Raw genomic sequence first — 23,873 nt, 5'->3', positions numbered from 1 at the left:
TCCAATGTTCCTCTTATTATTTATTTTAAGTTTTATTCCACTGTAGTCTGAGAAGATACTTGATATTATTTTAGTTTTTAAAAATGTGTTGAAACTTATTTTGTGGTCTAACAAATGGTCTATTCTGGAGAATGTTACATGTGCTGATGAGAATAATTTGTATTCCACAGCTGTTAGATAAATGTTCAGTAAATATATGTTAGATTCATTTGGTCTGAAGTACAGCATAAATCCACTTCTCTTTTTCTTAACAACAGATTTGACACTATAATGAGATGTGGCTATAGAAATTCTCTTGACTCCCTTGTGGTGCCTGTGTCCTAATGTTCAAGCTAATGTTTTAGATCATACATCTCTTTATCTGGTTCTAAGTCCTATGGGGCAAGGTTTGGGTCTTTGTAATTTCTTGAGGTCTCTTTTATAGTGACCTGTAGTCCATCTTCTCATTGAAGTTGTTCTGATATTCTTCTTTACATTAAAGATCCATTCTCACTTACCTCGCAACCTCAGGGGCATCTCTTCCTTCTATTCTCAAATTACTCAGGTCCTGGGGAAAAAAAAGCTTCTCTTTGATGTTATACTGAGATAAGTTTTCCCAAAAAATGCGAGTTAATTCTTCATGTTTGCTTCAAAGAAGAGAATGACTTCACAACTTTACATTGGGTCAAAGGAACGAAACATCAAACAAAGTTCAGGAGACCGAACTACTGGAAAAGAGCAGCTTTCTTTGGTAGAATTTACTGCTGCTGAGCACATCTGCCATGAGACTCAAGAACAAATTCATATCACCACTTTGTGATGCATCTGGAAACTCTAAGTGTTGCAAACAGGGCTATCAACAAGATGTCAGCCCTTTCCAGTGGGAGTACCAAGGATGCTCATTGGTCTTTTCTTCTGTGAAATTGACAGTTGACTTTTCCTTAGGCTTATGTAGAGTCCTATATGTATTATATGTGTTAATCTCCTAGGGCTGCCATAACAAAGTACCACAGACTAAGTGGCTTAAACAACAGATTATTTTTTTGTTTGAGACAAGGTCTGGCTCTGTTGCCTAGGCTAGAGTGTAGCAGCATGATCTTGGTTCAGTCTAACTTCTGTGTCCTGAGCTCAAACCATCCTCTGATCTCAGCCTCCCACGTAGCTGGGACTACAGGCATGTGCCACCATGCTTGGCTAATTTTGGAGTATATTTTGTAGAGATGGGATTTCGGCATGTTACCCAGGCTGGTCTCAAACTCCTGGGTTCAAACCATCCTCCCACCTCATACTCCCAAAGTGTTGGGATTATGGAAATTTATTTTCTCACAATTCTGTGCCTGGAAGTCTAAGACCAAGGTGTTGGTAGGGTTGGTTTCTTGGCTGGCAGATGACCGGTTTTCTTCCTGTATCTTGATGTGGTCTCCCCTATGTGGTGCCCACCGGATTAGGGCCCACCGTAATGACTTCATTTTATCTTAAATATCTCTGTATGATATAGTCACACTTCTGAGGTACAGGGCCAGGAATTTAACATGTATTGTGTGGGATACAATTCAGCCCATAATACTATGTGAATACAACTTAGAAGTTTCCTCCCAACCCTGCCTAAGATAACCAGTTTGACACTGTAAGCCCATCCTATATAATATTTCTAGAGCCATTACATGCATTGCCACATGCTGTAGGAACTGGATTTTGGATCCAACACTTCATTTATAGCCTACTTCCCACAGATGTACTAAGGAGAAAAGAGTTGTTTATGCTTAATAAGTCTCTCAATCAGCCTTTTCACCTGCTTACCTACAGAATGACTTGGTGGTTCACCAAGAGGTTAGTTTATCCCACTGTTCTCATTGTCTTACATGCCAATTCAAAAATCAGTACTCAGCACTTTGGGAGGCCGAGGCGGGTGGATCACGAGGTCAAGAGATTGAGACCATCCCGGTCAACATGGTGAAACCCCGTCTCTACTAAAAATACAAAAATTAGCTGGGCATGGTGGCACGCGCCTGTAGCCCCAGCTACTCGGGAGGCTGAGGCAGAAGAATTGCTTGAACCCGGGAGGCGGAGGTTGCGGTGAGCTGAGATCGCGCCATTGCACTCCAGCCTGGGTAACAAGAGCGAAACTCCGTCTCAACAACAACAACAACAAAAAAAATCAGTACTACATTAGTTCATAAAAGAAAAAACTGCAATGAAATGATATGAAAAAGGTTTAATCCCAATAATCAGCTGTGCAGATTAAATAATAATGTCTGTCGATGTGGCAAAGTTAGAGTGTTTGAAAATATCTAGTGTTGAGAGTGGAGAATTGGGAATTTGCATGCGAGAATTGTGGAAAGACCTTTCTTGAGGGCATTCTTGCAGTCAGTGTCAGTTTAAATGTCATACTCTTTAACTATTAGTTTAGCCCAAGGAAATAATTAGACATGTGGCTGTGTGCACAGTGCTACAGTGTTGATATTAGCAAAAGCAAAGCCCACATATCTAATCAAATATCAAATAATATATGATACATACATACAGTGGAATACTATGCAATCAGCAATTATATTGTAAATTGAAAAGGTAGGTTACAGAATCGAATGTGTAATCGTTTTGCTATATTGGCGTCTATTTAATTTTGCTATATTAGTGTGTGTGTGTGTGTGTGTGTGTGTGTGTGTGTGTGTGTGTATATATATATATTTCTAAATATCTAGGAAAAAGTTTGATAGGATATATCCCAAGCTGCTAAGAGTGCTTATCTGGAGGATATAGGACTTTTATTCCTTACTGCATTTATTTCTATATAATTTGAATTATTTATATTAAGGATACATTACTCTAAACATCAGACTCTAAAAATTAGAATGAAAAATTTCTATTTAGAAATAAAATATGTTACTGGAACTCTTTTAAAATTTCTTTTATGATAGATGTGTTTAGGGGCTGGCCTATTTGCTCAGGGGCTAGGGGCTGGCTTGTTTGCTTTGGGAAGGGCTAGCCTTTCAAATATTTCTGTCTTTTCTGTATGAAGGAGCCATGAGCTAGTGGTTAATGTCTCATTGGCATAATGCTAGTTCTTTATTCTTTACAGGAAGTAGATATAGTATAACAGAAAGCCATAGTGTTCAGAGTTTGACAGACTAGGGTTAAACACCAGCTCTAACCCTTCCCTGATCTGTGATATTGGGCAAATCATTTAACCTCAGTGACCTTTAGTTTCCTCAACTGTAGAATGAAAATAATGATAATAATAACAATACTAGGCTGGGCGCAGTGGCTCAAGCCTGTAATCCCAGCACTTTGGGAGGCCGAGGCGGGCGGATCACCAGGTCGAGAGATCGAGACCATCCTGGCCAACATGGTGAAACCCCGTCTCTACTAAAAATACAAAAATCAGCTGGGTGTGGTGGCGTGCGCCTGTAGTCCCAGCTACTCGGGAGGCTGAGGCAGGAGAATTGCTTGAGCCCGGGAGGCAGAGGTTGCAGTGAGCCGAGATTGTGCCACTGCACTCCAGTCTGGCGACAGAGCAAGACTCTGTCTCAAAAATAATAATAATAATAATAATAACAACAATACTGAGCTGCAGGTTTGTTCTGAAGTTTATGTGAGACCAGGTACATAAAATGCCTGCAATATGATAAGGAGTAGCTTTTATGAATATGGCAATATAATGTACTTTTTGGAATTCCTTATATTTTAGAGCTAAGACTTGGTGAATGGGAAGAAAATTTTTTAAAGTTGTAGAAAAAGCTACATCTAACTAAAAAAAGTTTCATTTTATGTTCTTGGCTAGTTTTTATGAAGGCTGTTTCTTTTATTCTTTTGGTTCTCACTGACTAAATGGTGGGCTCACCCGACATGCTTTGTGAAATGCTTGTGTCTATGGCATTTTGCTGCAGAATTGGAATCAGAATCTTTCTTGAGAAGCGGTGGGAGGGAGGGTAGGGTGGGAGAAGGGAGCCACTGCTAGGTTTACTTGGTATGAGTTGCCTCCCCTCTCTTCCTCCCCAGGACTGGTTTGTACAAATTGGTTGCTGCAAGCAACACATTATTAGTTTGAGCCAGAACGTATCCCAGGAGACTTACTGCTTTCTCTTTTGCCAAGTTATTGTTGTTTTCCCACAGAGGATGCTGGGACTGGGGGGCATTTTCCACTTTGGCATATTTCAATCCAGTTCCCCGCCTTTCCCTCAGCATCTGCTATTTGCCAGGCATTGTGTCATTTCGCCACATTTAGAAAGCTACCAGTTGTGAGCTGTTAAGCTTTATTTTCAGCTTATGTGTTTTCTCCTTAAACTCTCAGTACTGGTGTCTAAGGAAAGAAGATGATATTCTTGGAGGAAGCATGCCCTACCCTCCCTGGGATGTAGGCCCCACTTATAACAGGATGGCTCTCCTGCCTCACTGACATCAGGCTTTGCCACTCGGCTTGTGTTGGGGCCAGTGAAGCACAGGTGGAAGTGACATTTCCAGTGCAGATATCTCTGTGCTTCTGCCGCCACTCTTTTTCCTCTGTCAAAACCACCCATTACTGCCTCACAGGTTGTCCCTCAGACCCCGGCTCGGACTCTTCTGGTGCTCTCTGGCTTTACTTGTCCCCATGCCCCACCTTCTAGACCATGGTTTCTGTACCCAGGACACGAGGATCCTCTACCTAGACAGCCCCTGGCTTGCTTCTAGTTTTCTTCCAGGATCTGTGCATCTAAGTGTAGACCATGCTGCTGTTGTGTACCCCTAGACTTATGGGGGCCGGGAATAGAGGTCACACGTGTGGACCAGGAAGGCCCCACACTGCACACAGGGCCTTCACAGTGCAGGCAGGAACAGCATGGGGAGCAGGGAAAGAGAACGGAGCAGGTTCCAGACCAGGAGCTACCTCGCCCTGCATTGTGACATTTCTGTGTGGAGTTCTAAGGAGTCCGAGAAGTCAAAAGTCCATCATGGGCTGGGTGCAGTGGCTTACTCCTATAATTCCAGCACTTTGGGAGGTTGAGGCGGGAGATCACTTGAGATCAGGAGTTCGAGCCTAGCCTGGCCAATATGGCGAAACCCCATCTCTACTAAAAATACAAAAATTAGCCGGATGTGGTTGTGGGTCCCTCTAATCCCAGCTACTCAGGAGGCTAAAGCAGGAAATCACTTGAACCTGGGAGGCGGAGGTTGCAGTGAGCCAAGGACATGCCATTACACTTTAGCCTGGGCAACAAGAGTGAAACTCGTCTCAAAAAAAAAAAAATCTATCGTGGCTTTCTGGGTTGTTATGAACATAAATTGGTCAAGGAGTATAAGACATACGTTAACAGTCTCATGTGGTTTATACTTTTAAATGCTTAAACATGGATTATGTGAGCCAGCATCTGATCTTCTAGACCAGTGCCTGTGAATGCCAGGGATAAGTCAGATGCTGTAGACAAGATCTGTTCTTTCACCCTGAGCCCTGGAATGAAGATGTGGAGCAGAGCTGCTAGCTGACCCTTGATGGGTGTAAATGGGAAAAATAAATCTTGTAATTGTAAGATACCACGATTCTGAGATTATCTGTTACTGTGGCATAATTTAGATTAGGGTTATGGATTCCAAAAGAAAAAGGTGACATTCATTGAAAGGTTTCTTACTTCACCTGTTTAAAATACGGTATTGGCAGAACTTTTGTTATAGTATGTGGAGTAGCACTATCTGGAAGAGTCTAGAAGGAATCCCAGGAGTTAATTGGAGCTCGTGGGTGAGTGGGTATGTGCCCCATACATGCCTACTTGTTCTCATTGTGCCCTCTCAATTGCTAGTGTTCAAATGCACTTTGAGGCCCTTTTTCCAGCAGCGATGATTTAGATTAGCAATACATTAGTTGCTTTGCTTCCCTTGTGACCTCCCAGAAATAGGATTCAGGGCCAGGCTTTTGGGGGGAAAAATTTATAAAATAAGGAAATATAAAGCAAGAAGCATAGCTGATCATATTTTTATTTTGCAAAATGTGTTCCTTATCTATGAATTTACAATTAAACATGTCCACCCATCCCTCTCCCTTCTTGTATCAACAAGCATCATCCCAGTGAGTGCTTTTCAGATCACATCAAATAGAAGAGAGTTACTGGACTAAGAGTGAGGTCTTTCTGACTTGGAACAAAAGTCACCTGATGCTCACTGGAAGTGAAACTGTGAACTTGGCCTGAGAAAATCAGATACAGACATTGGTAATAGCAATTATGATCATTATCTTGTATGTGAAAAGTACATCTGTTTTCAAAAGTTTTCACATACATGATTTTATTCATCTGTTATTACAGCCTGTGAGGTAAGCAGAAAAATGTTCTTCCTTTTTACAGAGGAGACTAGGGCTTTTTAAGTTTCAATGATTTGCCCACTGTTCTGCTACTGGTATTAATATTGGTACTAAGAATATTAATATACCAATTGTTAACATATTAACATGTATTATATAACATTCCATTAGTAATATGCTATATATTGATATATATGAATAGTAGTTAGATAATTGATATAATGTCCTTGTCCAGGAGGCTAACTGCTGTCACAACTCCAAGATTTCAGTGCCTCAACGTAATTCGTTTTTCATTCAAGCCACCATTAGTGTGAGTTGGTGTCCACGTGCAGTGCTCCAAAGTTCAGGAACCCAGGCTACTCTGTGTCCTCAGAGTCATCTAGGTGGTGGGTGGGATGTGGAAGTGCACATTCTATTGGCCAGAACTCAGGGCCTGGCCACAGCTCACCACTGGGGCGCTGGAAAATGTGTTCCAGCTCTGTGCCCTGAAAAAACACAAATATTCACAAGACATCTGTGTCCCAAAAGCTACAGCAATCTGTAGTGCTCATCTCCCCTGGTTTTAGGGGCCCTGTTTAAGATCTATAGAGCCACTGTGTTTTTCTCCAGCTTTCAAAAATGCAGTTTGATGAGTTTTGACAGATGTACCCACCTGTGAAGTCATCACCGTAATCAAGATAATGAACGTATCCACTAGCCCCTATAGTTCCTTGTGTGCATTTACAATCACTTCCCTTCTGTCCCCCACCCCACCCCTAAGCACCCACACCCACTACTCTGCTTTCTGTCACCACAAATTAGTTTGCATTTTTAAGAATTTTGTAGAAATGGAATCATAGAGTAGGTTCTCTAATTTGCCTGGCTTCTTTTACTCAGCTTATTTTGAGAGTCATCTATATTGTTATGGGTACCAATAATCAATTTTTTCTATTGATGAGTAGTATTCCATCATATTGTTATAGCATAATGCTTTGTTTTATATTATTTTTTAAAAAATTAAGGCTGGGCCTGATGGCTCACGCCTATAATCCCAGCACTTTGGGAGGCCGAGGTGGGTGGATCACAAGGTTAAGAGATCGAGACCATCCTGGTCAACATAGTGAAACCCCGTCTCTACTAAAAATACAAAAATTAGCTGGGCATGGTGGCGCGTGCCTGAAGTCCCAGCTACTCGGGTGGCTAAGGCAGGAGAATTGCTTAAACTCAGGAGGCAGAGGTTGCGGTGAGCCAAGATCGCACCACTGCACTCCAGCCTGGGTAACAAGAGCAAAACTCCGTCTCAAAAAAAAAAAAAAATCAAATGCAACTCTTTAGTGTTTGTATTTGGATTCAGAGCTCATTTTGGTGGTGGCAAGACAACTGGCTGTGGCATGATTTATGATTCCCTGGATTATGCAAAGAAATATGAACCCAAACATAGACTTGCAAGACATAGTCTGTATGAGAAGAAAAAGACCTCAAGAAAGCAGCGAGAGGAATGCAAGAACAGAATGAGGCAAGTCAGGGGGACTGCAGGAGTCAGTGTTGGTTTCGGTCAAAAGAAATGAAGTGTCTAGCAGTGAGCTGGAGATTGGATCACAGCAGAAGGGGTAAAGGCGTTGCAATGATATTATCTGTGGCCATTGTGGATTTTTCATAAGAAGATTAATAAACTAAAAACTTTCTTGTGAAAAAAAAGCTCTTAGAATAATGACTGATAAAATAAATATGCTTAACGGATGGATGTCAGCTCTTCAAATAATTTATTGTTGTTATTATTATAGTTATTATGACAGTGTCTTGGATCCATAAAGAACAAATCTGATCTTTTTTTTCATATGACAACTTCTTCCCTGTTTGAAAAGTGCTAAACACCCTCAGTCTCGGAAAGTCTGCTTGTCAACTTAGTTCTACAAAAATGGCAAAAAGTTGCAGAAGATGACAGTAAGTTCAAGGCACTGAGGTAGGTTTAGTATATTCAAGCCTATGTGGGGAATGGAATGGTAAGGTATTTTTAATATCTGAGTAGTGATGCCTTCTTCCCAGGAATGTCTATCCCCAAAAGAGAGGTTTTTAAAGAGTAGAAATAAAATAAGTCTGGAAAAAAAAATGGTTGGGTTTTTCTTTGCTGGTTCAAACGTAATGCTTGCTTTATGATGCATATAAAATTTTATTTTTGTGTGTCATTTATGTGATAAAATCTTAGACATTTTAAAATGTGAATGTGACTTTTTTCAGAATCACCCCAAACATACAAAGCAAGCCAGATAGCCTCATTAGCTAATAGATGGTATTGGGTGAATATTCTCATAACTTTCAGAGGCCAAGGAAGATCCCGCCCGAAAAGTGCCCATGTGTGGCAGCGAGCGGCTCAGGAAGGGCCACAGGCTCTGCAGATCTTCCCACCGCTCCCCAGCCTCAGAGAAGGAACTTCTCCAGGAATGTGGTTTCTGCAGGCCCAGGGGCTAGGAGAGAAATCCAATTGCCTACTCTAATGGGGTTATAACCCCATAAATACGTTTATGACCCATTTTATTGCCGACTTCTGGCTTTAAAGGAGGATCCACTGTTTTGTTTGAGAATAAAAATCAGTTTCTCTTGGACAGTCATGCAGTCGTGTGTTCCTGGGAAGATGACAGATCAAATCTTCGTTAAACTGTTGAGGAATGAGGGAGAGCAGGGCTTCCTCTGGCCCTCCCCACAGTGGCTGGCAGCAGTTAGGCTAGGATGTGTGGGCTCCTCAGAGCCTTTTGTTGGGTTTCTATGGCTCTAACCTCAATTAGCCAATCTGCATGGAGAGGAGAGACAGTGCAGCTTTTAACCCAATTCAATGACTTCAATGTGGGTCTCTTTTTTTTTGCCCCCCAGCCATCAACAGCTGGATTTAGGCCTAGAGGCCATCTTTGTGAAGTGATTTGAGGGTTGCCAGTGAAAGTTCATTGTTTATATTGGTGGGCAGTGGATGAGGCTATGGGAGGGAAATGTCTAGGGTCTAAGAACTTTGCCTGATATTAGTTCCGTGGCTTTGTCCCCTCTTTCCCAACGGTATTGAACTGTGGTCATGCAGAATTCTATGCTGGAGTCACTGACACACCAGATCCAGTCCTGGCTCTGCCTTTTCTAGGCAGTTTTCCAGCCAGTGAAATAGGGTTGGTACAACCCCGTAGAACCTCTGAGTAGAAGCATTAAAAAAGCAAATGGAGGCCAGGCGCGGTGGCTCAAGCCTGTAATCCCAGCACTTTGGGAGGCCAGGGTGGGTGGATCACAAGGTCAGGAGTTCAAGACCAGCCTGGCCAAGATAGTGAAACCCTGTCTCTACTAAAAGTACAAAAAATTAGCTGGGTGTGGTGTTGCGCACCTGTAGTCCCAGCTGCTTGGGAGGCTGAGGCAGGAGAATCACTTGAACTCGGGAGGCGGAAGTTGCAGTGAGCCGAGATCATGCCATTGCACTCTAGCCTGGGTGACAGAGCAAGACTCCGTCTAAAACAAACAAACAAACAAAACAGCAAATGTAAAGAAATTAGCACAGTGTCTGGTGCATAATTCTCCTATGCACATTTCCAAAGACACGTGGAACTAAAGTCTCTTTCTTGCTTCCAGCAAGTACCCAAAGCATCTGTGGCAGTCATAAAGAGATAATACATTCTAGCAGTCACTGAGAAAGGCTGGTTTTTTATCTCAGGAAGAGAAAAGCTTAAATTGCTTTAGCCTTGAGGTATGTCGACATGCCGCTGCCCGTGCACACACAAACCTGCACACAGACACACACCGGTTTCTCAGGTGCTTTTGACCCATAGCTGGATCACTGAGTGTCACCTGCATGTTTTGCCCTGTGGCCTTGGTGGTGCCATTTCAGATGAATCAATAGGAAATGATTTAGCAGACCCCAAATGTGAGCACAACTCTTAGTCATAGCTCCTTCTGCTTCCTTCTTCGTACTAACTTAATCACTAAGCAGCTTGTTACAGCTCGTTCTCCAGAAAGGTAGAGAGAAGTCTATGGCATAGTCCTGCCTGTAAGGCCAGCTAATTTTTGGGGATGCAGGACTTTTGAGTAGGTGCTGACAGATGGTGTGAAAGGAGGTAATTTTTGCCCTGAAGGAGCTAAGCTAGGAAAATAAAATGAGCACACCTGCAATAATTAGCCACCAATTAAGGGCTAAATCATGTGCTACTGACGTGTGCAGTGGGGGTGAGAGGAAATTTGAGGCAAAATTTTAAGAAAAAAAAAGACACCATCTCTAAATCCCACAGTCCTAACAGTTATTTAACAAAGACCGTCACTCAGTCTCTACAGTGTCCAGCTCAGTGCCTGGCACATTTGTGAGGGGCCACCATGACTATTCACCGTTATAAGTGTCCAGATATGGCTTTGTAAAGGGTGCCAAAGCAGCACCTCTCCCATGCCAGGTTCTCCACTGCATTATTGCATTGAATTCTTCTCACAGTGCCGAGAGGAGGTGGAGGTATGCTGAGGCTTGGCATGGTCGAGTAACCAGGGGAGGGCTAAGTACCATCCCATGTCAGAGTGTGTAGATGTTTTTATTAGGTCGGAGAGCCTCCCTGAGATACAACAGCATAGAGAGGTGGATGCCTAGGATAAAGTGCTTCTCCCCCAGCACTGGATGGTGTTAATAGTCCCCCTTTCCTTCCCGTGGAGGAAGACAGAAGCTGCCTTACCCTACAAAGAACATTTTCATTCCCAACATGTTAGTGCCAACAAGTCCTGTGGCTTCTGCCCACCTGCTTTTCAGGTAAAGCAGGCTTACCTGTTGGTACTTGTGCAGCTTTGAAGAGCCGGCTGTGGGCCCAGCTGGTCTAAGACAAAGCTGACTCAGGTTCTCCTGTCTAGGATTTCCCTCACCCACTTCTCTCGCTTTCTCACTAAACAGTTTCAGCTACATGTAGGCTGGTGGATCCATACTTTTGGTCTGAGTTCACTGGATGTTTTCATTTCCTATGGCTGCTGTAACAAATTACCTCAAACTGAGTGGCTGAAAACAACAGAAATGTATTCTCACAGTCTCGGAGGCTAGAAATCCAAAGTCAACATGTTGGCGGGATTTCTGCTAGTTGCTAGCAGTCCTTGGCTTTCCTTGGCTTATGGCAGCATAATTCCAGTCTCTGTCTCTGTCTTCCCATGACGTTTTCCCCTGTATCTTTGTGTCTCTTCTTGTAATGACACCAGTGACTGGATTTAGGGTTCACCCTAATCCAGTATGACCTTGTCTTAATTTGATTACATCTGTAAACACCCTATTTCCAAATAAAGTCACATTCATAGTTTCTGAGGATTAGGACTTCGACATCTTAGTCTATTTTTGTGTTGCCCTAGAGGGATACCTGAGAATGTAGTTAATAAAGAAAAAGATATTTGGCTCATGGTTCTTTAGGCTGTACCAGAAGCATGGCACTGGCCTCTGCGTCTGTTGAGGGCCTCAGGCTGCATCTACTTATGCTGGAGGCACAAGGGGAGCTGGCATGTACAGGAGTCAAATGGCCAGAGAGGCAGCGAAAGAGTGAGAGAGGAAGTACTGGGCTCCTTTTGACATTCTATTAGTTCACTTCAGAACTAATAGAATGAAAACGCATTTGCCTCCTTGCCTTCCCAGGGAGGGCACTGATCTATTCATGAGGCATCCACCCCATTACCCATACATCGCCCATTAGGCACCCCTCTTCAACATTGGGGATCCAATTTCATTATGAGATCTGGAGAGGACAAACATCCAAACTATAGCAGACATCAGCCTATCTTTCGAGGGACACAGTTTAACTCCGTACATGGAGTGAGCCCTCAAAGCACCTCAGGCCAAGTCAAGGTGATAGCAATGCTGGTACTTCTTCCTTTTGGAGAAAATTGATGTCTGCTTACATCTCTGTAAATATAGTTGAGTTGATTCTGCTCCTCAACCCTGGCTTACCAATAGTACTTATTTTCAAAATAGCTGACTGGGATAATTGAACCTGGGAGCAAATCATACCCTTTTCCATTCCTACAACCAATTAAATGTAGGTCCATGAATAGAGATTTTGTTTTGTTCACTTCTGTATTCCCAGCATCTTGAACTATTAAAGCCACCATCAGCTTGAGACAAAGTAAAGCCAATCATCCCTCAGTTATTCACTTGATATTGACTGAGCAGCCGCGGTTTGCCAGGCACTGTGCTTGGTATGGGGGAGACAATGAGGAAACTAGTGGTGACTACAACTTGTTGAGTATCTACTGTTTGTCAGACACTGAAGCATACTCTTTGCGTACTTTATTATGAATTCGCATAGAAGCTATAAGGTAGCCTTTATTATCTCCATGTTATAGATGAAAAAAACTGAGAGTAGGAAAATGAAAAGCCTTGATCAAAGTCATAGAGCTCACAAGTGGCAAAATTAGGTTTGAACTTGAATGGTGTGCTGTGGACCAGTCCTTCACCACTCTTCGACTGAGGTTTCTGAATGATGTTTTCCAGTTGTTGCTGTTTTACAGAAATCTGAGTAGTTTTTTATTAAACCAAATAATCTTCTCAGTAAAATAGATTTTAATGAAATATGTAGGTGGAAAAAACATACATTGTCTAGCATAACACGTCATGGCCAAAAACAGAAGTGGGGAATGTATGCTTTCATTTTAGATAAATATAAACCTTGAATACTAATAGCATCCCAGTTAATAAATGAGGAAGAAATGGAAGAAAATCATTTTCAATCCCTAGGAAATAATGCCAAAGTATTGATTCTCAATGGCTGCTAAGTGCATAAATACCAGAACTTATCAAATGCCATTTGCCTCTTGATGGAAGTACGTAAGACTGCCTTTCAAGTAGCTAGTCTGTCCGAAAATCAAATCTAAATGTGATCAAGCTTCTAAATCTCACTATAAATTCCAAAGGGAGAGGAACATGTTAAATCATACCATGATCAAAATGTAGATTGTGGGACATTTTCTGGCAAAGAACCAGGTTCTTTACCAAATCAATTGCAAGGAAAAAAATAAAGATGGAAAAAGAATGTTTGGATGAAACGACAGCACCTATCAACCAATTGCAATATCGACTTGAACAAAGTATAAAAAAAAATCTTTGCGATATTTAGAGGAATTTAATACTTTCTGGATATTGGATAACGTTAAGTAATTATAATTCATATTTTATTTTATTTTAAGATGGAGTCTTGCTTTGTTGCCCAGGCTGGAGTGCAGTGGTTCGATCTCGGCTGACTGCAACCTCCACCTCTGGGGTTCAAGCAATTCTCAGGCCTCAGCCTCCCGAGTAGCTGGGATTACAGGCACAAGCTATCACGCCCAGCTAATTTTTGTATTTTTAGTAGAGATGGGGCTTCGCCATTTTGGCAGGGCTGGTCTTGAACTCCTGACCTCAGGTGATCCACAGCCTTAGCCTCCCAAACTGCTGGAATAACAGGTGTGCCCAGCTGTCACATTTTAGGTGTAATATTTTGATTGCGTTTAAAAACAGAATCCTTATATTTTAGAGATACATGCACAAATGTTTATGGATAAAATGATATGATATTGGGAAGCTGCTTCAAAATAATCCAGAGTGGATAGTGATATTGATGAAACAAGTGTGTAATGAATTGATAATTGTTGAAGCTAGTGAGCCTGAAGTGAGGCGTTTGCTACTCCTTTCTCTCCATTGTTATGTATGTTTGAAATTTTCCATAGCGATTTTAAAAAGTTTTGTAAATATGCTAAGAGGAAGTAGTTGAGAAGGTCTGATAAGGCAAGAGGAATGAAGGAAAAGGTTAGCATCCACAGGAGAATAAGCTAATCCCATTTTCTCCTGCAATTTAGTAGCATGATGGACCGGCTCTGGGAGCAGCAGCTGAGTCAATCATGTGCTGGGGAATCCAGAACAACAGAAACAACTTGGTTCTTCTCTTAAAGCAATTATCACGCCCACTGCCACCACATTCAGAGAGCCAGAAGCAGTGAGGGTTACAACCTGACATTTGTGTGGTACTCTGCAGTTTACAGAATGTCTTACATCTTTCAGTTAATCTTCAATCACAGCCTTATGAAGGAGAGGATATTATCCCCACTCAAGAGACCAGGAATCTGGAACTCTGAACTTTGACTTGACCAGAGCATATGTGGCAGAAGTGGGGTTCAGACTCTGTCTTCAACACCATTGTGCATTACTGTTTTTTCCCTATTACTGGCTGTAGAGCAGCTGAAGCAAGCACTTGTATCTTTTACATGTGTGTGTATTTCAGAGCAGGACAGCGATATCTATTCATGCTGTAGACTTCTGTTTGGATGGACATCATTGTTTTGTTTTTGATTTTTTTAATTTAAGATGGGGTTTCACCATGATGGCTAGGCTGGTTTTGAACTCCTGACCTCAAAAATAAGAAAAAAAGCTGGGCTCAGTGGCTCACGCCTGTAATCCAAGCACTTTGGGAGGCCGAGGCAGGTGGATCACCTGAAGTCAGGAGTTCGAGACCAGCCTGGCCAACATGGTGAAACCCCATCTCTACTAAAAATATGAAAAAATTAGCCAGGTGTGGTGATGGGTGCTTGTAATCCCAGCTACTCTGGAAGCTAAGGCAGGAGAATTGCTAGAACCCAGGAGATGGAGGTTGCAGTGAGCCAAGATCATGCCATTACACTCCAGCCTGGGCAACAGGAGTGAAACTCCCTCTCAAGAAAAGGGAAGGGAAGGGATGGAAAGGGAAGAGAAGAGAGGGGAGGGCTGAGGAGGGGAGGGGAGGAGAGGAGAGACCTGTTAGTGGTGAGTCCATTGGACAGGAAGACTACACTAAATTAGAGGGCAGGATGGGGGAAAATAGCTAAATAACAGGCCCCTACCATACTCTAGGCACTGTGCTGAAAGTTATAGTCAAATATTGAGGTGAGAATCAGAGCTGGAAGGGGGGAGAAATTAGTTTCTCTGTCACTTTTTTTTTTAAGCTTGAGAGTAAAATGCATAGTACCTATTCAATTGTAATCATGTTTAAAGAGAGTTTAAAAAATAAAAAAGAATTGGCAAGAGGGCAGGAGGATTAGGTCAAACTTTGCACCCCAAATCAAGCTAAGGTCCCAAGTAATGTCTCAAACTATGAAGATGCTTCTGCAACTGTGTTAGAAGGGATAAAACCCATGGACTGATGTTGAAAGCCTGTGGTTTATATAGATAAATATATTGAGAAAATGAGAAAGTACTGGCCAGCCACAGTGGCTCACGCCTGTAATCCCAGCACTGTTGGAGGCCGAGGCAGGCAGATCACAAGGTCAGGAGATCGAGAGCATCCTCGCTAACATGGTTAAACCCTGTCTCTACTAAAAATACAAAAAATTAGCTGGGCGTGGTGGTGCAAGTCTGTAGTCCCAGCTACTCAGGAGGCTGAGGCAGGAGAATCGCTTGAATCCAGGAGGCAGAGGTTGCAGTGAGCTGAGATCACACCACTGTACTCCAGCCTGGGCAACAGAGCGAGACTTCATATTAAAAAAGAAAAGAAAAGAAAAGAAAATCGGAAAGTATTGATTCGCATTAACCCTAGACAGCTTTTCTAAGAAATGAGTCAGTCAAATCATTCCTCAAATGACATTTTAATTCTAAGGAGGCAGGCAGGGGAAGCTATTTCTCGTAAATTCGTCATGCTTGTTCTAACTTGTATATTAATATTGTGTCAAATTTGTGATACAATACGTTTATATGTATATTATAGAGTATGTTGCAGTTTCCTTGTGTAATACAGGTTTCAAATGTGGGCACATTTTAAAATTGTTTCATTACTGAGACGGTGTAACAAGGTATGTACTTTTAGAGAAGTTCCACACAATCTTCTGGATATTACTTCCATCATCAGTAAAAAGGAGGGGCTGTATGAGCCAATCTCATAAAGTCTGAGTCATGGAACATCGTTTTACTGTTTTACGTGATTATGAGATTTATGTTGTATCTCCTTTTTTTTACAAGATTTTATTGATTATGTCTTGAATTCGTAGGAAGCCAACATGAGGTCTTGGAACAGAACTCGCAATTACATTATTCCTAAGGGAAAATAGGATCCACTTTGTAGTGCGGCGTTTAGGAACGCAGTGTGGCAAAAATCAAGGTGGCCAGTATCATGTTTGCTTCATTAATAAAACCTCAAGCATTTATTTTGCCCTTCTTGTACACACTCTGAAATGGCTCTCTCAATCTATAAAATGAGAATAATAATAGTAACTGATTGCTGGGGTTATTCGGGGTAAGGCTTTATTCAGTTAATACATAGAAAGCATTAACAAAAGTGCCTAGCTCAGAGTAAGTGCTGGGTAAGTGTTGGCTGGGGCTGCTGGCATTGTTATTATTGCCATTATTGTTACTGACCCTCATAGCCACCTATGAGGTTGGTCGTAGGGTCCTTCCCATTCTATACATGAGCGTCAAGTGTGGAAGTTATAGAGCTAGAGCTGAAATGGAAAGTCCAGTTTCTGACACTGAGTCATGAAGCATACTGTGGCCCATGCTGCAGACCCTTCTATAAAGTGGTAATTCAGTATTTTAGATCTAATTTCTACTTTTCTTGACACTAACTTGCCTAAACAAATTCTATATGCTGATATGGAGAATCCCAACTGTATTATTAAGGTTTTTTTTTAAGTGCCAAATAACACATCATGGGTATCCTTTAATCCTAGTTATGTTGTTTTTAAGAGGTTAGTCGTACACTTTATATAGCTAAACATTTCTGAACCAGATACATAAGAAATTGCTAACAGTGGTTACCTCTGGGGAATGGGACTGATGGTTAAGAATAATAGAGAACTTTTTACTTTTTTTTTATGCCTGTATATACATTTGAGATTTTTTATAAGTTCAAAAAAAAAAAAGGAAGAAAGAGCAACAACACATCTCTATAATACTGTTTCCCAAACTCAGAAGATCCCTTCCCTCTTTGGGGGCTGTAGGTCCTGAACTTAAAGAGTCACAATGTATATTAGTACACGAAAGGCTGTAAGAAGCTACCGTAAAGAACCTATACTGTACATTTTCCACTTTTATTGTACTTATTAAAAAAACCCACAGAATTATATTTCATGGTATATCAGTTTTGGAAAAGTTATAAAAATTTAAGAAAAGATGCCTAGCCTTAGATCAGCTGCAAGTGGAAGAAAGGCGAGTGTTGGAGGGATGACAGGCATGCCTGGCTGTATGGTGGGAGGATACCAGGTCTTGGGTTCAGGCAAACCTGGGTCCAAATCCTGGGTCTCCCGTTTACTAGCTGGCCCAGCATGAGCCAAGTTCCCCAACCTCTGGGTCTCAGTGTGCTCACATGTGAAAGAGGAATATCCTCCCTTGTTAGTACATTTTCAGGATTAATTGAGGCAAGTATCTGTTCTCTCATCCTCCGTTCCACCTCCCTAGGCTGTATGACTGCCATGCCTTTGTTTACAACACCCATGCTTCATCCCAAACTGACAAATTATCCATTTGTGAAAGCCTTCATGTCAGGATTAATCAGAGGTCAGGCTATCACATAACAAGTTCTTCCATTTACAATGTGAATCCATTTCTAAAATCTTGATTTATAGATACCTACTTCAAGAATGTGCCTCTTGGACAAGGCAGAGTCCATAGGCGCTGGGAGACTGTTGAGAATCCTGTTTCTCTAAAATTCAGTCTAAAAGTTAAACTCTAGAAACTCATTGTTTAAATCACATCCAAGTTTGCTTGCCCCAGGCTCTTGCAGATCCCTGCCCCAGAGTAACCCTTCACTCTCATTTCCTATGCCAGTGTTAACACTCTAACACAGTGGAAACAAATTTCAGGGTGAAATGCAAAAGGATGTGTGCTAAAGCATTGCCTTTTTGAAGTAACCTTTGCATTAAGCCCTTAGAATCTAATTACTCAAGTGTTATTTGCCTCCCTAAGTACCCATGCCCATGCAGACTGAGTTTAAAGTTCAGGAAGTAATAACAAAAGGAAATCTGAAGGGAGATCTCAGGCTCAGCTTCTGAAGACTCTCCTGTCTGCGCCTGGCCTCTCCCTCCTCCTGGGTGTGTCTGCCCGCTGGAGAAGGCCAGTGAGTAACCTGCACATTTTTTTTTTTTCATCTTGGCCCTTCCCACCCAGACGAGAGGACCGAGTGGCAGACAGGCAGGCAGACGGCAGTGAGTCCTGTTCAAGCATGCTCGGAGCATACCTCTACCCACACCCACCGCCTGGACCCCTCGCCACCCTCTCCCCAGCCCAGGAGGAGCCAGAACCCCTGCGAGGGTCCGGAGGGGGCCTCCGCTCCCAATGGTAAGGGCTGCCAGCAGCAGGACCACTTCATTCATTTTATTTGCTTTGGTGTTGGCTTTTCTTTCTGATTGTGTTTAGATGGCAGAGTTTCTGAGACAATTGAAGGTGTTTTGTTTGGTTAGTTCTCAGTGGTCCCAAGACAAAGAAATGTCTTTTCGCAGCAGGGTTTATTAGAAGTTGTAACCTGATAGCATGGCCTTGGAAGAAAACTAATTACCTCTAGTTAGTACAACTTACCCTTTTGGCACTGTAGAAAAACAAAACAAAACAAAAAACTACATTGCTTACCAAATAGGTTTTGAGGAAGAAAAAGTGTGAAGGATTGTGGGCATTTTAATAGATAGACACCTCTGACTAATTGAAATGTGGCTTAAGTGTCACCATAGCTTTGTAATAGACCAAGATGATGTGTTGTCTCACAACAAAACGGAGGAACTTTATTTAAAGGAGTTCAGTGTTGAACGAAAGATGCAAGGTGGGGTTTGAGGAAAAGAGTTACAAGGTAAGTCCAATTAAATATTTGTGAACATGAAGGTATTGAATTAAATCTGTGGTGCTGTGGGAAAAAAAAAATTCTGATGTTCAATGTGGAATTTGTGTCGCATTCAAGAGAGAAAACTGAGATCTTTGTATAGTGTGTTGAGAATTCTTTGAGAGAATGGTCTGGAGGCAAATGGTGGAGGCTGGGAAGCAGGTTTTGTGCAGGGAGCTGGTGCCAAGGCCCTCTCCCTCAGTTGCTGTGGGTGAGAGAGTAATTCAGAGCAATCAAGCACTGCATTGTTAACAGGCTTCTGTGTCTCAAATATTTATTCTAAACACAAGCTGTTGGTTCACTGACATCTGAAGGAATAAAGTTACTGCCTTTGGTTCCTGCCCTAGCCCAAACTCTAATACCTGGGAAGATATTAATAAAAATGTAGGAAAGACAAGGCTACATGTAAAGTGAATTTGAGGAATTACATTGTGTTTATATCAGAGTGTGAGGATGCTGAGCTGCAGGGTTTTATAGGAGAGCAGTATGGGAAACTGCAGTAGAAACTGCGCAAACCAGAGGCACTGCCATGACACCTGTGAAGGTTCGGCCTGTGCCAAGTGACTCTGAATATGCAGCATAGGTTTGTTTTCGGCAACTCTGTGCAGGCAACTTAAGGATGCCCCATATGGAGCAGCCTGTGCTTAACATGTCTAGGTTTCTAGAACTGCAGTGAATCGCCCTAAAACACAGTGTACCAAGATGGCACATCTGAACTTTCTGGCATATAGGAAGCCTATGAAGTTAGCTGTGAGTGAGGGGATGAGTGGGGAGGGTCACAGGAAGGATGCAAATACCTTTCTTAGAGTGAATGCCCCTCTTCTAAGTTTCAGGAAACTGCAATATGTCTTTTGCTGGAGGTAAATCAGCAATACTTCATTGTTGTCATGCCTGGTGTGCCTGTGGTGATAATGCCAGTAGTTTGCTTTTTTGTGGCTCTAGTTTCCCCTTGGCTGATGAATCGAAAGCATAGATTGCTTGCAGCCCCATCAGCCAGCTCATTAAAGGACAATCCCAGAATGCCACTTATTTGGAGGCCAAATGAGCAAGAAGTAGAGGTGGGAACCATGATGATGATTTTGCCTAATGATTGCTGGTTCACATTTGTGACTTTTCAGTTATGATTAAAAGACTAATGGAAGTCACTCAAAGCTGCCCGTGTACTTAATGGCATTGATAGCCGTCCTGACTCTCATAGGTATTTGTACATTGGATGCTACACGTTACAGTACAGAAACATCACCACCCCAAACGTGCTTCTCTCCCAGAATCAGTGCTCAGGAATAGAAAACAGTTTAGAAGACTGTTGGCAACATTTCCTCCATGTAGTGCCAGCCCCCTATTAACTTCAGTAGAGATGGCACCAAGGTCAAGAGGTGGAAGAAGAGACCTAGGGCTAGCAAACATGACAGGTTTTTTTAGGGGAAACTTATGTAGAGGGATGGTCCATTGGCAGCAGGCTGAACAGGAAAACCACAACCACTTATAAAAAGCAAAAGCATGCAGTTTATACAGCATTTTCACTTACCACCCTCCCCCAAACCTCCACCTGGCCACCTTCATTTAACCCAAACCAAAGGGCCTCGATCCCCTGTATGGCCGGGTTCCATGGGATGGGATGGGGGCGTCGGATGTTCCTCATGGTTAAGAAATGGATCTCAGGGATGGCTGCTCCCAGAATCCTTAGCTTAGAACTCTGAACACATTCAAGTGCATCTGCCATACGCTCCCATTCATGGCCTCTTTGGTGTGTTTTTAGAACTTCCTGGGGTTTCTTTCTGAAGCAAAGTGAATGCAACATCTACTTGAATTTGGCTTTTCTAAGGCAACTTCATGGTGAATTTAGCATTTCTTTTTATTTCATTGTGTTTTTCATCTACTCCTGTTGCTTAGTCCTTTAATCAGTGACTGTACCAAGCAGATTGAAAACTGGATATATAAATAGATATCAGACTACTGACTTGAGACAGCCTTGCCTTTGAGCAGCATGCACTTTCTCCTTACCAGTTGCTGAATCACCTCCAGAAAGCCTTCAGACACTACCTAGCTGTGGCCACCACTTTACCGTCCTGTGTTTGAATTCTTCTTCTTCTTCTTTTAACTAAAAAAAAAAAAAAATTAGAAACAGGCTCTCACTTTGTCACCCAGGCTGATCTTAAACTCCTGGGCTCAAGTGATCCTTCTGCCTTGGCCTCCCAAAGTGCTGCGATTATCGGCATGAGCCACCAGGCCTGGCTCACATGTAAACACTTAAAGAATTTTAGTGGAGCTATCCAAAAGGTCATGGTGATTTTTCTGAAAAATAGAAAGCAGCACCTTAGCTGTAGCGATGCTGGTATAACTGCTGCTACATCCTAGACTGACTGCATGCATCTTGGAGCCTGGATCAGGGAAAATAGTTGTGGATTCAGGCCCTGAAGTATTAGTGCATTTTCAAAGTGGTCACAGTCTGGCGAGGGTGAGTAAAGAAGAGAGGTAGAATGCAGAAGGCCTAGGAAACAGCTGGTGGCTAAAATCTAATTAGCCTTGGCCTATAGTTGTCAAGGAGCTCCAGTTTCCTGCTCTTCTTTTTATGCTTCAGTGCTCCTCATGGTAATGCTCTGGGTCCTTTGGAGGGTGTGGCCCTGATGATCATTGTCACATTTCATCTGTAGGCACATCCTAAGCCAGGAGGAGACATCACAGAGACTTGTCCTGAACACATCCTCATAAGAGTGGCATGTCATCCAATCCTCTTAAAGAACCCCAAAAGGGGGCGGGCACGGTGGCTCACACCTGTAATCCCAGCACTTTGGGACGCTGAGGCGGGTGGATCACAAGGTCTAGAGATCAAGACCATCCTGGCCAACATGGTGAAACCCCATCTCTACTAAAAAATACAAAAATTAGCTGGGCGTAGTGGTCCGTGCCTGTAGTCCCAGCTACTTGGGAGGCCGAGACAGGAGCATTGCTTGAACCCGGGAGGCGGAGGTTGCAGTGAGCCATGCTCGTGCCACTGCACTCCAGCCTGGCGCCTGGTGATAGAACAAGACTCTGTCTCAAAAAAAAAAAAAAGAACCCCAAAGGATGATACACAATAGTGCTGAGAGTAAATAGATTGCTTTCACTTTAGTTTCAGACTGAGATCTTGAGGATTAAGTAAGGTGTGTGTGTGTGCAGACAGGAGTAGGACTAATGAATATCAGATGAAGCTTTAACCTGTGGACTTGGTAACATTTTGAGATGAGAGTGAAAACTTCAGCCCTTACTTAGAAATCACATTTGGCCAGAAGTGCTCTCACCTCCACCCCCAGGGTGTTATGCTGTGTAATGGATTAATTTTTAAAGTGATCACAATTATTCTCCTCTTTAAATCTATTTCCTTCAGATAGGACTTTGCAGCTTTCTTATCAAGGAGTGGAGTCTCTTTTCCCAGCCCCTGAATGTGGGCTTGGCCTTTTTACTTACTTTGGCCAACAGAATTCAAACAGAAGTGAAGGTGTCCAGGTATGTTGGTTCCAAGCCTAGGTCCCAAGCCCAGGTCTTAAGAGGTTCACTCACATACTTCTTTCCCTCCAAGAATCCGGCATTTCTTGGACTATAGACAGACATTCATGGGCTTGCTTGCTGTGGCACGGAGACCCCGTCACCCCAGGTGACAGTGACTTTACACTGGACATGTGAGTGAGGCAATCCTAGACCAGCTGGCTCCCCTCAGACGCTTGAGTGAGCCCAGCAGAGATCAGACAAATCCATTCAGATCCATAGACTCATAAGCAATAATAAATGCTTATTGTTTTAAGCTACTGAGTTTTGGAATGGTTTTTTATACTAACATAGCTGACTGATACATGTAGTTCCCTGGACATGGTCCCCTTTTGGGGTCTATTAATGTCATTATAGACCCTTAGTTCAACTCAGTAGAAGAGATTCAATCATTGGATGGAGGAGTTCTATTAAATGGGGATGGTGAGTCCTCAATCCTTACAATTGTCAGAATTACTCAGACATTTTTAACACAGATGCCTAGGCCTTGTACTAGAGTATTCAGTCAAATATCTGTAGATGAAGATTCAGAACCTGTAATTTTTAAAGCTCTGGTTATTGGCCAGGATTAAAACCCAGTAATTCAATAGTCTTGTCAATCCCTCCATTACTGAAAGATGCAGTGATTCCAGTTCATCTGTACTTAAGCAAATAACACTCATTTCATTACTGACTTGATATACTTCTAGCTGCAAAAGTAAACTTTATGATCACCTTTGGCCAAAAGCAAACTAACCCAGATGCTAGATGGGAAGAATCCACAGTTGCAGATTGATGGCTAGAATTGTATATTGTTTACCATTGTATCTCCCTGGGGTTTAGAACCTGATGTGGACTCATGAATAAATCCTGGACACTGGGAATGTAATAGGACCTTGCTCTGAAGATCTTAGAGCCTAATAAAAAAAACTCAGATATCAATTATTTATCATGTATTAAGAAAACAAAGCAAACAGTATTTTAACCATTAAATTACAGGTGAAATTTTACTATGGTGTGTGTACCAGTTGTTGCTAACAATAATGCTGTGTTACAAACAACCACAAAATCTGTTTTATACAACAATGTGCATTTCTTTTTTTTTTGTTTTTGTTTTTGTTTTTTCTTTTTTTCGTTGTTGTTATATCTTGTTTATTTTTTCTTTTTACTTTTTTCTCTTTCTTTTTTTTTTTTGGTTTTTTATTTTTTATTTTTTTCTTTGTTAACAATGTGCATTTCTTAACCCCTATGTCTGTAGTTTGAGGGGGGCAATTGGCTGATTCTAGGCTGGGCTCAGAGGTGGGTAGCTTTATACCACATGTCTTTCATCCTTCCCTTGGCGCCAGCTGCTAGCTTGAGCATGT

The 23,873-nt window shown here is 42.2% G+C and overlaps 1 protein-coding gene across 8 annotated transcripts in view; it reads left to right on the top strand.

The window, feature by feature from the left end:
• STON2 (stonin 2) overlaps nucleotides 1–23,873 on the top strand; it is a 167,769-nt gene that overhangs the window by 85,688 nt on the left and 58,208 nt on the right. For 5 of the 8 annotated variants that reach the window (XM_064375104.1, XM_012476883.2, XM_012476880.2 and 2 more), the window contains one exon: nucleotides 18,303–18,473. The exons of the other annotated variants lie outside the window; for them this stretch is intronic. In XM_064375104.1, the coding sequence (XP_064231174.1) occupies nucleotides 18,303–18,473 (171 nt within the window). The remainder of the gene's footprint in view (nucleotides 1–18,302; nucleotides 18,474–23,873) is intronic. 8 annotated transcript variants of the gene reach the window in all.

This window comes from Aotus nancymaae, unplaced genomic scaffold, assembly GCF_030222135.1.
Source record: "Aotus nancymaae isolate 86718 unplaced genomic scaffold, 86718_ANA_hifiasm-v0.15.2.pri h1tg000011l, whole genome shotgun sequence".
Taxonomy (NCBI): domain Eukaryota; kingdom Metazoa; phylum Chordata; class Mammalia; order Primates; family Aotidae; genus Aotus; species Aotus nancymaae.
Note: the sequence above shows the minus strand (reverse complement) of the source record. Positions and strands in the feature narration are given on the sequence as shown.